General features: G+C 51.4%; 1 protein-coding gene across 1 annotated transcript; it reads left to right on the top strand.

Annotated features, from left to right (window-relative positions):
• Positions 1 to 8,061: 8,061 nt before the first annotated feature.
• On the top strand, positions 8,062 to 9,238 carry SAPIO_CDS2975 (uncharacterized protein; the record flags this gene model as incomplete). The annotated part of the gene is made up of 4 exons (XM_016785869.1): positions 8,062 to 8,170; positions 8,264 to 8,488; positions 8,621 to 8,838; positions 8,924 to 9,238. 4 exons carry the CDS (start codon positions 8,062 to 8,064, stop codon positions 9,236 to 9,238), a joined length of 867 nt encoding a protein of 288 aa, XP_016644651.1.
• Between the last annotated feature and the right edge of the window lie 3,996 nt (positions 9,239 to 13,234).

The raw sequence follows: 13,234 nt of genomic DNA, 5'->3' as shown, positions 1-13,234 counted from the left end.
CAGTGGCAATCAGTGTCCGTCGAGTACTGAAAAGCTCTTAACAAACAATGTATGTTCTTCTGGTGTCAAACAGGCTGGACATGGCTAATGTAGCAAGAGCAAGAAATCGCCAATCGAGAAAAGTTCGAAATGTGCAAAGAAGTCGTCGCTCAAACCACACATGTATGCCGGCACACCGTCGACGAGCCTACAACGCTTATCGAGTATAACGACTGTTGGAAGTGTGGTCGGAAGACAGGCGGAACTTCATATCTCGGCGCAACGACAAGAAGGGATCCGTGTGACGATTGCAAGGAGAGTGGCGCCTGGGTTAGGAACAACGCAGGGAGGTGGATAAGATGCTGGCGCATAAACCAGGCGCGAGTGTCTCTCACGTGATCAACTATTCCAGCTTGAAGCCAACTGAAGTCCCAGATTCGCCCTGGCTGTGTTGCTTCACACCTTCACAGATGATGTCAACACCTAACGAACGACATTTCCCATCATCCGAACTAGATTTTCACAAGCCACTTTCTCTCCTGAGAAGAAATTGGGTGGCTATAGAGGACCAGCCATCATATCGTACTCAAGTATGTTTGTACGACTTGTTCGGTAGAATTCGCAAGAGAGAATGGCATGTCTGATCTCTTAAGAAGCATTTATCCCGCCCACAAGTTATTTAAGATACGAGGTTCCTAGAGCTATTAGGGCGCCCTTTCGAATCTAGATTTTGCCAGTGCTAGAGATGGCACCTTGATAACTGAATGATCTCCCGGAAGGGGTGGAAATACTCAGCGGCAAAACGCCCGTCGAGAAGGTTGGCTCCGGATGGCATGACGGTACCCTGATTGTCTTGATTCCCGTACGACTCAAAGCCATACACCATATAGTACGGATTAGAGCCGATAGCAAACTGTTCGGTCCTCGGACCGTTGAGTTTAAACGACCCCACCTCGGCCCCGACCTCAACGGGAGCTTTACCTCGGACCCGAGCCCGGAGGACACCATTCCCAGCCGAAGGCTCGCCGATCTTATCATCGCAATCAAAATTAGCAAGCCTGAGATGATCTCGTACATCGTGGCTGAGCGGCGAGACTGCCAGGCATCAAGTACAAGTCCCAGATTCAACAACAACGTACACACCACCCCAATCCCATCGCTGACCGGCTTCCGAGGGCGTCTCCCCACTCCCAGAGTCGAGAAAACGCCTCGCGGTCTCCAATACGGTCACGATGTGTTCGTGCCTCGAGGCCAGCCTCAAATATTGCTGTGCTGGCATATTCACACTGGCACCTAGACTTGTTTTGGCCCCCAATATCCGTCTGGCTGACCTTCACATTGGGAATCGGGTGTAGCTCGAGTTAGAGCGGTGAAGCCATCGTGAGGCGTAATTCTGCACGAAACTCACATCGTCATCCGGCCGATTCATCCAGAGATCGTCGCCGCTAATCTGACACCTCGAACTTCATGATGGGTGTGGAAGCATAGACCCATTGTTGGTCTAGAGGCACTGTCCAATCAACCAACCATAAACACAAAAGTTGGCAGCTCACTCGTACTCTGTATTCCTATGTATTCACATGTACCAGGCTACAAGCGTTTTCTTCCATCACTCTACTGTAAGTGTGAGTGGGTCTCTCTGTTGACATCTCAGGGGTGTGTGTCTCTCTCAAGAGCAGGCCAGTCGTTATCCCTACACACCCCTTTTCATCTCTCTTACACGTCTCTCTCTGTGTGGCCCAAAGAGCTATCGCGACATGCTTTCCCTCTTCTCTTCGATTGACGATATTGATACACTCCGGGATAAGCAGTGGCATAGAGGACTAAGCGGTGATCAACTTGGCTCCAAGCCTAGCCAACACATAAAGTGTCCTAGGCATCTTTGCTTTTTTCATTTCTAAGGTACTTGGACTGAAGGGATCAATTACTACTGCCTTCTACCTCCTGGGGCGTCTGGTCCTCATCCCGTCTCCGAGATGAAGTTCGTAGAAAAGGGGTTCAAGGTTTCTTGCGTGAACATCAACACCAGGCACTCCCGCAATCGATGAACATCGGTTCGTCACACCCCTGAGAGATCTTGTTAAAAAGGGGGAAGAAATCACCTTGACTTCCAAGATCCACTCCGCCTTTTCTTACAGATTCGGCGGCCCCCCTTTCCCTTCTCGTCTACACATCCCTTTAGGCAGGAATTCAAACGAATAGACCCAGGTGGCAGCACCGGGATCGAGTAGCCTCGGCATCTTGCTGGCTTAGACGAAGGCCAATATTGGGGGCCATGCATGCCATCGTTGTCTATGCCTATTCACAGGCGGAGGAGGAGGGGGCGTGTGACTGTGGGAAGGGGGGAGGGAAGGGGGGAGGGAAACGGAACCCGCAACCGTTGGCTTGAGCCGTGATCGAGAACTGGCCCGTCCCGATTTACGGTTGAGACTGACCACATGGCTCGGGACTGGAACCAGTCAAAGTCTGTCTCTAAGCGCGGGGCGCAGACGCGGGAAGAGTCGCGATATCAGAGACCCTCCGCGATGATACATCTCGATCCGTGTGGGTATTGGGGGCCATGCTTTGGAGCTGATATATCCGTGCAAGCTTCTCTTAAGAGTTGGAGACCTGGCACGCTCAGGAGACACACCATTGTGTGCTCAAGCATGAGATATCACATATCACATGGACAGAAGACAGGGCAACCATTGGTTAATGCCCCTCCCCCCCTTAAACCATCAATGGGCTTCAATCCAGTACTTGTAGATAGCATCACAATAATGGAGCGAGTTACGAACCGGCACGGGGTTGCAAGTGTGACAGCCTACATGATAAGGCGGGGCATGCATAAGAAACAAACGAAGAAGCAAATATGTCTCTTAGGACCTGCTTCTTCCGCTTTACTAGAGGAGACGTGTACTTTCAAATAGTCTTCCTCGCCATCTCAGCAGAAACCTAGCCATCACAGAGTCGCTCCTTCCTCCCTAAATCCCACACTTCCGCCACTCCTTCCTCATCACCTCCTACCTCTCCGCCCCTCGCTCCTTCCCCAATCTTACAATCCCCCCTCAAAAACACCTGCTTATGCGTTATATTGAGTAATCATGCCGCGGATTATCATCAGCAGCTGATGGCCCGTTGGTCAGACGGCGCAGTGTCTTGGAACATAGAGGTTGGTTTACGGGAGAGGTCCTGAGCTCAATGCCTGGCGAGCGAGAGAATTTTCATGATTCCGAAACTGCCGAGGGCATCCGCTGGTGCCCAAGGACCGAGTAAAGAAATCGCCAGCACGACAAAGAAGACCCCTGTTTCATAAGGTGGTTCGCGGGCGCGTGAGTAGCTCGACCTGGTTAATGGCGCAACAGACGCTTTTTTTGCTGTTTTAAAGAGAAAAAGGAAAATTGTAGTAGGAACCTGGAATTCGACGATGTGGAAACCAAGAGAAGAGGAGCATTCATGAGAATTGCTCTCCTCTTATCCCTCGGAGATATCCAAGATGACGATCGCCACACCACCGTCGACAGTTAGAGCCTCCAGTTTAACTCCCGGTGTCGTTCTTACCCTAAAGGTTCGATGTCGCCGTCAAGAGGGAAGGGAGTTAACGGGTGACGGAGAAGATCGGGAGCAGTGAGGGGTTTCCTGCACCCTTAAAGATGCGGGCAGCCAGGCAAGTCTGCATGGATTTAGGTAATCGGTTCCTCGTCCGCCACGACAATTTGGGCTCACGCCCACATCATGATGATAATCTCCCTGGTGACTTCCTAGATTCGGTGGTTAGACTCTCTGATCGAAACGTGCATCAAGCGAAGGGTGTCCTTCGTTTGCTTGAAGCCGCCGGTTTTCCCTGGCTGCAGCCAGCCACGGTGCTCCCTTACAAGCCCTCTGTTGTTGGAGCGATGCTACTGGTTGCTTTACAACAGCCCAGAAGCATCCTTGAACCGGAAGCGGTGCATCCAACGCTGTTACCCCATGTTCATCAGGCGATCGCTAATTGCCAACGTGAGAATGAGCGAATTACCTCTCGTGAGGTGTGTCCGCTTCTTGTCCTCTCTCACCCCGCAACCACCACATCCCGGAGGAAAGGAATGGTTCCTTCAACGTAGGATTAGAAACCACGACGCTAGCAGCGGTAGTGAAAGCGGGCCGTGTCTGTAGTGCAAGTTTCATGCAGCCACCCATTTTGCAGGGTTGAAATTGTCGTGCGGAGACTCTCGGACCCACCTCGATTTTTGATTGATATAAAGATCACTGATCTGTAACTTCGCCGCTCTCCTCTTTCCAAGGTAGCAGCTCGAGTTAGGACCAGCAATCGTTGGCCCTTATAATGGCGTCAATTGATCGCTATTTTTGGGACCGGGTTTTCATTGAAGCCTTGCATATCCTTCCCTCAGAACGACAGGGGCGGCGCCACCAGCGTCTGCGGGAAGAAGGGGTAAGACCGATGTGATTGCCAGGATATCATGCTTCTTGAGTGGTTCACCGTTCCCAAGATATGCATACTCGGCGTAAAACAAGTCTCTTAATCAATCCTTCTCCCTGCCGGCCTGACTCGGTGTGTCCGATCACTGTGGGCTACAAAAGGTCTTGATGCCCCGCCTTGCTTGGGTTCACCCGCCGCTCGTCTCCTTTCCAAGACGTTAAAATCGACACAGCCTATTGCCCAGCTCCAATGGAAGCGAGTATTCGATGCGATGTGTATTAAGGGAGGTAGGGAGGCTCGCTTATTCGGCGCCGTGGATGCAGCTATCCCAAGTTATTGTCGATGGGCATTGCTCGGGTTATCCGGCGCTTGACGCAAAGGGGAGTTCGTCGGATCGTTGCGGTCGGCAGCAGGTGTCGAATCACCGAAATTCGGAGGGGTGATGGCTCCATCGTGACCCTCTATTGAGGCATTTCGTTGCGAGTTTTCGCATGGCCGGTTCGTCGTCCAAGGGGTTTTCAGACATTGGCCCGTCTCGAGAGACGCCGGAGGTTCTAAGCTATTGAGAAAGATATCCTGTGAGAAACACCGTCTGATTTTCTCCTCACCGAGACAGACGGGCACCGAATTCTTTTGCAATGGCGTTTCTGAGCCTCTAAAGTTGGAGGGGGTAACCCACTAACCCCCACCAAAAGTCTGCCTGATACTGGCTAGGCCAGTGTTATGGCATGGTGTTGTTCGATGGCGGATATCACGCCGAAACGCATCCGGTCTCCTCTCTCTTCGACAAGGGATTGTCTGAGAGTGGAAGTGCAGCTGTCGGCTTTGCTGAGATGGGGGCGCCGTCAATTCGAACCGAATAATGCAGACGCTAGAAGGGGTGTGGGCCGATTCCAGCAGTTGGGAAAGATAGTAAGATGGATCCGCCCTCCCAGGCAGACCAGTCAGCCTTACATCCAGCGCACTGTCGATGGAGCGCCACGGTAGCGGTGCTAATGTCGGCACTGGCTGCTTGTTTATCTTGGATCAACATCCCATCGATCAATTGGTTAACCAGACTTGATTTGGCATGACCAAAACAACATCGATGGTGAAGCAGACCCACTCATAGCCCGGGTTCAGACTTTAGAGTAGGATTCAACCTCCCCCTGCCTTGAACAGGCGAGCCCGTACAATCCTTCGGATGAAAAGCTCCGTCTCCCTTCTACTGCAAGTCATTCTTCTCTCACCACCGAAGGCAACTCAACCATCAATCTTACCCAACAGACTTCCCAACAGTGGCCCGTTGAGGCCCGCTAGCGATCCTTGATGAAACGGGAAAACAACCTTCTGACTTACCAGACAAGGATTACGACGCAGCTATCCACTTCCCCGTCTCCAAGGACACACTTACGAAGAATGCACCGGTAACGCAGGTAAACTTTCCCGGCATGAAACGGAGATTCAGCTGCATCCGCGTCCATGGGACATCGGGAATCAAAGAACGGCCTTTGTTTCTTGCTCATTGACATACCGACACGAGGCCTCACGTCCACTCAAAGGGGTAAGATAGTGGAGAATGGGTGAGAAACCCGGGTCTTTTGATCCGCTTTCTCAAGCAAACCCCGGCCTGTTTCCGGTCTCCGCTATCCATTTCTACTCCCTACCTAGTCTTGTTGCATCCCCGAACGCCTCTCGTCCATCCAAATCGCATGCGGGAAAGAAAACAAGGCGATATTTGACGTTGCCCCTCCCCCTCCCCTTGATTTCGCGTTTGGCCAGGGGTGTACGAAGTAAACGAGTATGCTTAAGTTTACGGAAACCTGATACCCCTGTTTAGCGCTCCCACAAACTTGTCGCTCCTCTTCGACAGGTTTCTTTTTTGCTAGGGCTTGGGTTCTGTCCACTCTCGTTTTTGTGGCAACGCGTAACGCACACAATTTGGCATTAGAGGCGATTCCACCTTATCCTAAGAATATATATATATATACTGCTACACCACTCCATACTTTCCTCTCAGAAGTTCTGCGTACAGAGTCACTACAGTTCAGAGCGAACATCTTTCCGTCGGTCGCCCACTGGCAAACAATTTCTCTTCAGCCCTTATTATGGCCCATGCTCCTACATTCTTCGTCGTTGACGCGCTTCCTGTCCGTCATTCCAAAAACCAGGTCTCCCAGTCCCTCGCTTTGACCACCTTGTTAACAAACGAACAGGACACCCCTACAATGGCCCTCTCTTTTTTCCGAAAAAAGAAGGAGCGTGACAACAAGGAGAAAGAAAAGGGAGAGGAGCCCAACAGAAGAAACAGGGACCTCTACGGAAAGAGCTATTACGTTGTGCGCCCGCCGCCGCCGAGTCCCCCACCTCAGGAGGAAAACTAGAAGTGAAGCGCTTTGCGATGCTTGCTTCCGTGGCTGGAAACCGCCCGGGATATCTCCACTATCCGGCGACCCTTCTGTCGGCCAGCTCTGGCGTACCAAACGCCATCTCCTCTGCCGGTTAGTTCGTTTGTCTGGAACGATTCCTGGTTTAAGACGAGCTCTGGGATGATCTGGTGCGCGGTAAGCTCAATATTGCTCCCAGAATTGCCAGTACACTTAGAAGCTAACCACCCAAGCTCCCATGCTAGATATGACTTTCAACTTGCAATTCAAAAAGGAATAATTTTAAAATTCTGGAATGCTTTTAGAAAAGAGGTGAGAAGGACAGGAAAAAAAAAATAAAACTTAAAAGGGGGGCACCGTTTGGTTTGATTTCTGTTTTGTTTACTTGGATAGCGACCCATTCTTGCCTCGCCATGACTTTCTGTGCAAGACCGATACCTGTAGCCTGACTGTACGCTAGGAGCATCGGAGAAAAACGAAGCCCGAAGGCATGGTTTAAGAGTGTACGAGCTGTTTTACGATTTCTAATGATTGTCTCTCTTCCAGGGAGTTCTATATAATGAATAAAGTCGGTTGAAGTTGGAATAAAGTTTGCAAAGACCTCTTCTTACTGCACGTCGCGGCAGTCACTGGTGTGTCGTCGAGGCTCGACTTACACGAGCAGCACGCGGCTAAAATGGCAAATCAATTGCATCCGATGTGCCTCTGCCAGTGTTGCCCTCAAACACTGATCTGGCTAGCGTATGCCTCGGTATATAACGGAATTTAGTGCTGAAGGAGGGGCGTAGATCGAGTCCTCACTCCCCATGGCTGGCGAGACTGGAACCTGAAAGGCTCTGTAACTGCGGGTTCCCTAGAGGGAGATTCTGGGTACTTTGGGGAGACAAGGCCAATTGACCACACCCTCACTGAAAGCGCGACAGCTCTTCCAACTTCAGTTGGTCGCGATGGAGGGCTGCCACAGGCCAGGATTGGCCGGAGACAGTCAAAAGTGTTGCTTCGCAAATAGCTTCACTTTTGAGCCGAATCGAACGTCAAATTCATCGAAGGAGGAAGCGCATTCGGCAGGAGGTGATGTGTCGTGAATAAATATAGGGTCCGTCGCCCAGGTTCGAGATGGGTTTAACTGCTCCTGAATTTCCTCAAACATCCTTCTCAAGAGACGTTAGCATTATTTCTAGAGCAAAAAAAAATAAGAAAAGAAGAAAAGAAAAAAAGAAGAAAAGAAGAAAAGAAGAAAAGAAGAAAAGAAGAAAAGGAAGAAGAAGAAGAAGAAGAAGAAGAAGAAGAAGAAGGCAAAAACAATCTCAGAAGATGTCCGAGACCCAGGATATCGACATCGAACTAGGAAAGCTTCCTACACCAAGTGAGGAAAGCTCAAGGCCTGCCACAGCCCGAGAGCTGTGGGATGAGTACGCGGATTGTAAGTCCATAGTCACCTCGTAACCCCATCGGTTAAGATCGGTTAAGCCTGATCCTTTCTACCCGACTAACAGGTTGTCCTTAATCGCTATAGCACAGACGGGCTTGCCAGGACTGGCTCTTGCACTAGCCAGCGATGCGACTTTGGGTAACCATTGCGTGCACCTTCCGGTGTCGTATATGTGTGGAATGTATGAAGAGGGGAGAGTAGAAGCTCTTGTCGCCAAAGTTATCCAGCGAGAAAAGGATGGGACTGCACCAGCCCGAGGCGAGTACGACGAGCTCTACGAGGAGCTGTCTGCAACGCAGCGGAATCATCGTGAGTATACGCCACCGCCAGGGTGTCAGAGAGCCCACGGCTTCCTTCAAATGCCACACAGATTGACGATATGAACGTGTGGTGAGGAGATGAGAGAGTTGTGTAACGATGCTAATCCTTGAACTGCAAAAGTCAACACGGTCCTCAGCCTTCACGCCGTGCACAGTTTGGACATACCTCCAGAGAAGCACATGGAACGTTTGGAGCATATCTCCTGGTTCTATACTGGTGACAAGAGCCCCGGGCTTCCTTTCAATAGGTCTCCGGAGATGTTCAGAACCGTTGGGAAGAAGAGCGCCGTGGAAAAGTTTCTGGATCGGATTCTCAGCCGCCGTCTGGGAAGGTTGCTGGTATGTCGGCCCGCTTATATCCTCGCGACATGAGCCTCATTCCCTCAATAGTCCGCTAACGGAATTGGTGTTTCGTTGTGCCTAGTTTTGGGTCAAACCGACAGAGTTCGAGGCTGATGGCTGGCGAATCTCGAGAATCGGGATGAACAGAAGCCATATCGTTGTGACCACCATCACTTTCATTGGAATCATGCTTGCGTGTTTCCTCCCTATCGGCCTTTTGGTGTTCGGAACCGGCTCTACGACCGCATTCAGCGGCGTTGCCCTGGGAATAAGCGTTGTCGCAGTGGCGGTGATGCTGTATGGCGGCAGAAACAGTGCCGGCATCTTTTTGGCTGTTCTCGCGTATCTCGCAGTCATTATAACGGCCATCCTCAGCCGACGGTTCGCCATTTCCTGAGTGACGGACACGCCTGCTGTCGGGAGTCGTGTTGGGAAGCGATGGCAGTCTTGGAGATGGGGGGACAAGCTAGGCTTTGAAGAGATTTCCCGAGTATGACGTTGTTGATGTGGAAGAGAAGGTAAGTAAAGGGGAGGAGGCTTGCGGAAGTTTCATGACTCGTTGTTGTCCGTCCGACCGTTCGTCTAGTTTTGTTTTTAGTTTGCCGAGTGTTGCGGCGCAGTCGTTCGTTCAACGAAAAAGGGGGTGGCATGTTGCCGAGCTAGGAGGAGTAGCCTGATGAATAGAACTCTTCGTCAATCTGTATCTCATCGCTCTAGACCGTTTTCGAGGAAATGTAGACAAGAGTTGCCCAAGCAGAATCAACTGTGAGGACACCTAGCATGAGGTGATCCTTCGAAGGGTAACTAAAGTGCTAATGGGATCATATGGAGCATACTACTGCGTAAGAGAGCAGACATGGACGGTCCAGAGTAGGGAAGGCTGCGGTGTGTCCCCGGACACACGTACAGTCGTCGAGGAGAGGTCATTTGACTAATGGTAACCGAAACCAAAACACTACTTCCTACTTGTACTAGACAAAAAGGCGACCCAGTGAATTTCCACCAGCACCCAAGCACTAATCTCGGGCGCGTTCTCCCCGAAAATTACAAAAGAAGGCGGCCGTACCTAGGAGTATGTACTCCACACGTTCACCTCGCTCTTTCGCTGTTCCACGTGAGATGTGTACATTGGTCTCCCACTATATACATAAATACAAACGAATTGCGAAGTAAACAGAACATTGATGCCTCGCGGTACTTTCGTTGTATACCCACGGGTTATTGGTCAATCTCGGAGTGTCTCCGGACGCAGCAGGCTCTGTCGCCCAGTGAAAGACCTGTCCCGTCGATGATCTTGAAACGTCAATATATCGTCGATTGAATAACCCGTTGTCTCTGCTCTGCTGCTCTTCTGCTCTTCTGCTCTTCTGCTGCGGGTAATCGTCGCGCAGGGGGAAGCTAGCCCGCGAGGGTCCATCCCAGGGGGTGGGGGAATAAGGTAGGCCAGATCGTCATGAGACAAACCCGAAGAAGTGAGCAAAGCTGCAGGCCTGTGGATTTTGGTTCCAGAGTCTTCTTTCCTAGCCTTGGATCCGTGCTCCAATTTGAGCCGCGAACTGCAGGGTTGATATTAATAAGGGGGCTAATCCCTCAAGTCTGTAGTCCCCTCTGACTCCGTGAAGTACCATGGGAAACCCAGGCCTCTGGTGCCTGGTGATCCTTGCTTGTTCCTCATTCATCTCTCCGGTTCTATTGCACGCACCCCCGGCACCTCCACCCCCGGTACCTGCAATTCCCCCGATATTTGGCTCTTGTTCCTCACCACGGATTTTGTTAGCAGGTGGGTTTCTCTGTGCGTCCTTTGCCCTACTGTCCTGGTCTTCAGACCGCCAGTTTTCCCTCACTGCCAGTTGGTATAAGCACGGTAAGCTTAAATGAAGACAGCGCTGTGCTGTACCCACACCGCACACTCTCACCGCCCTTTCCCGCCTGGCCCCTACAACTGGGCCGAGCCAGGCTACCCCACACATTCCAACATCATCAATTAGACGATGACAAACAAAATCGGTCTACCAACGCGCCAGCGCGCCAGCGCCTCAGTCCTCCCAGTCTCACGCACAAGCTTCGAAGCTCCTGGAGGAACCGTTATGTGAACGAGAAAGACTAATGCGCATGGTGCATGGAGTGTGGTTGAGGATGAGGAACGATTGGGACAACGCTGCAGGCTGGCTGTCCATGCAGGTGATAACCGAGCACCCTCGTACCTGACGCACACATTGAAGGAACCGGTTCGTCGGAGTCGTTCCCGTTCGCAGAGGGGACGCATGCGGTGCCCGGAAGGCTTGGAGGCGCTCGGAAGGCCGGCCAAAAAGAACCCCACCAAGGTCAACCTTCGCCCAATTGAATTTGGCTAACAGAACTTTTCGGGAATTGGCTCGGAGAAACTCCGCCGGATTCCAGCGGCGGGCTCACGGGAATCCCACTGAGCACCCAGGCACTGTACCGCACTGCTGGGCTGGCGAGGCGGATGGCGCATAATTCACAGTTAATCTGAGGCGTAAGATGGCGCCGAGCCCCGGTCGTTTGTCTGCCCATCAGTGTCACATTCAACTCCACAGGAATTCGAGATAGGTTTACTCCCAGGTCTCGGCTGGCGCCACGAAACCCATCACTGGCTTGAGCTCGTCGAACTGAATAAGATCCCTGGTGGCAGAGCACGCTCCTCTCCGGACCAGGACGATGAAGATATGGCAAATTGTCCCCAGAGCGACGGAACCGAGTACATGGGGCGGATATATATGTACGGGCCAAGATCATGGGTTATCGACGGAAGTTTATCCTACTCGTATCCAGGAAAGGCCGAATTTCAGGGTATCTGCCTCTAAAGTGTTGGCTGCTCATCAGTGAAGGGCCGACGGGATACTCCCCACTATCGTGACCTATTCAGTTATTCAGTGGCCACCATCACGCGCGCGGAATTCCATCCTGGTGCTCTTTGCTGTTGGTGGATCGACGCTACGAATTGAGCACATTGATGCCAAGGTACGAACGAGGACGCCCTCACAACATCTCCAGGCCATGGATCACACTTCAAATGCCCTCACAATTTGTCAGCCGTCAAACTGCGATCTTTTCCCGTTGTGCCAACAATCGGAACACGATCATCTCCATCCATTACCCCCCTCCCCCCTTCTCCCCTCTTTTTTTTTTTTATTTTTATTTTTACTTTTATTTTTATTTTTGCTACGTTGGCATTCTCTCACAATGGATTCCAGACCCATCGCCGCCCCCAAACGCCAATCTGCCTGATGTGCTATACATTCGTACATCTTGGGCTTCGGATTTGCACAAACGCCTCAGTCTCTCGAAGCGGTGAGGATGCGATGGGAATGAAAACTGCACCTACTCGCCGTCGCCAACCCTCCATTTTCATCCATATCCTACTATTTGAAGCCTTGCGCCTCCCTGAAGACGCATGCCGAGGTGTTGTTGGCCTATCACTTCCCGGTTTTTCCAGGCCAGGAGCTGGCCCGGAGTCGTGACCAAGTCGTGAGCTTGTATTTTAGCTGTATCTCATGTGTACCCACCTCGGGTAGGGGTCAATCCCGCTCCCTTGCTCACATCTGTTTCTAAAGAGACCCCCTTTTATTTTCGTTTGTTTTCTTTTCTTTTCAAGCTACGAAGTACCTTCGGTATGGACAAATCGCTCTACATAGTCTCTGATAGACTCTGTCTGTTGCGCTCTTCATTGGGCTTCATCGGTCAAGTTATCATTGTTCAAGCGGGGAGAGAAGTAAAAATTAGCGACTACTCAGATGTCCATATTTTCTGTTCTTCACGTGGTTCTCGCTGAACCTGCGATACCGCGCAAACCTCTCGAGATTAGCCTGCTCACAAGGGAAGTTCTACTTTCTATTTCCTCCGTTCTTGCGTGGCGTGTCAGGCAGGAATCTAAGGGACTGTACGAGAGCGGGTGGTGGTACATGTCTAGAATAGGCCTGGTTGGCCGTGTTGGTTCAGATGAACAGAAGGCTCTGGCCCTCTGGGGGAACTGCAAGCCATAGTTGTCCATGACGGAAAGGGGGTGTGGGCCGGGTGGGAGGGCTTGTCTCAACTCTCACCTGGCATAGTTCGCAAAAACGGATGGTCGTAGACGGTAAGTTGCTTCTTTTGGCTGACCGTTCAGGGGGAACGTTCATAAGCGCAATCGATCGACTCAAGCGCGGGCTGCATTGTCAAGGCTTTTCTGCAGGCTACGGTCCGTGAAAAGTGTATGTATATCTGTTGCGAGCCTTGAAGGAATCTGGGGTTCTCTGTATGATGGACTTTCCCAACTCCGATCCGGGTAAGTTGCGCCTGCTTGTCTCTAGGACGACTCGGTTTGGATGGGTACCCATTCATCCATTCCATTCATCTGTGTCTTGCCCAGATTTGGGGTCCCTTGGCAAGGGGA

The sequence above is a fragment of the Scedosporium apiospermum genome (genome assembly GCF_000732125.1).
Source record: "Scedosporium apiospermum strain IHEM 14462 chromosome Unknown SEQ_SAPIO_0087, whole genome shotgun sequence".
Taxonomy (NCBI): domain Eukaryota; kingdom Fungi; phylum Ascomycota; class Sordariomycetes; order Microascales; family Microascaceae; genus Scedosporium; species Scedosporium apiospermum.
The sequence above is the reverse complement of the archived record's forward strand: the minus strand, read 5'-3'. Positions and strand labels throughout refer to the sequence as shown.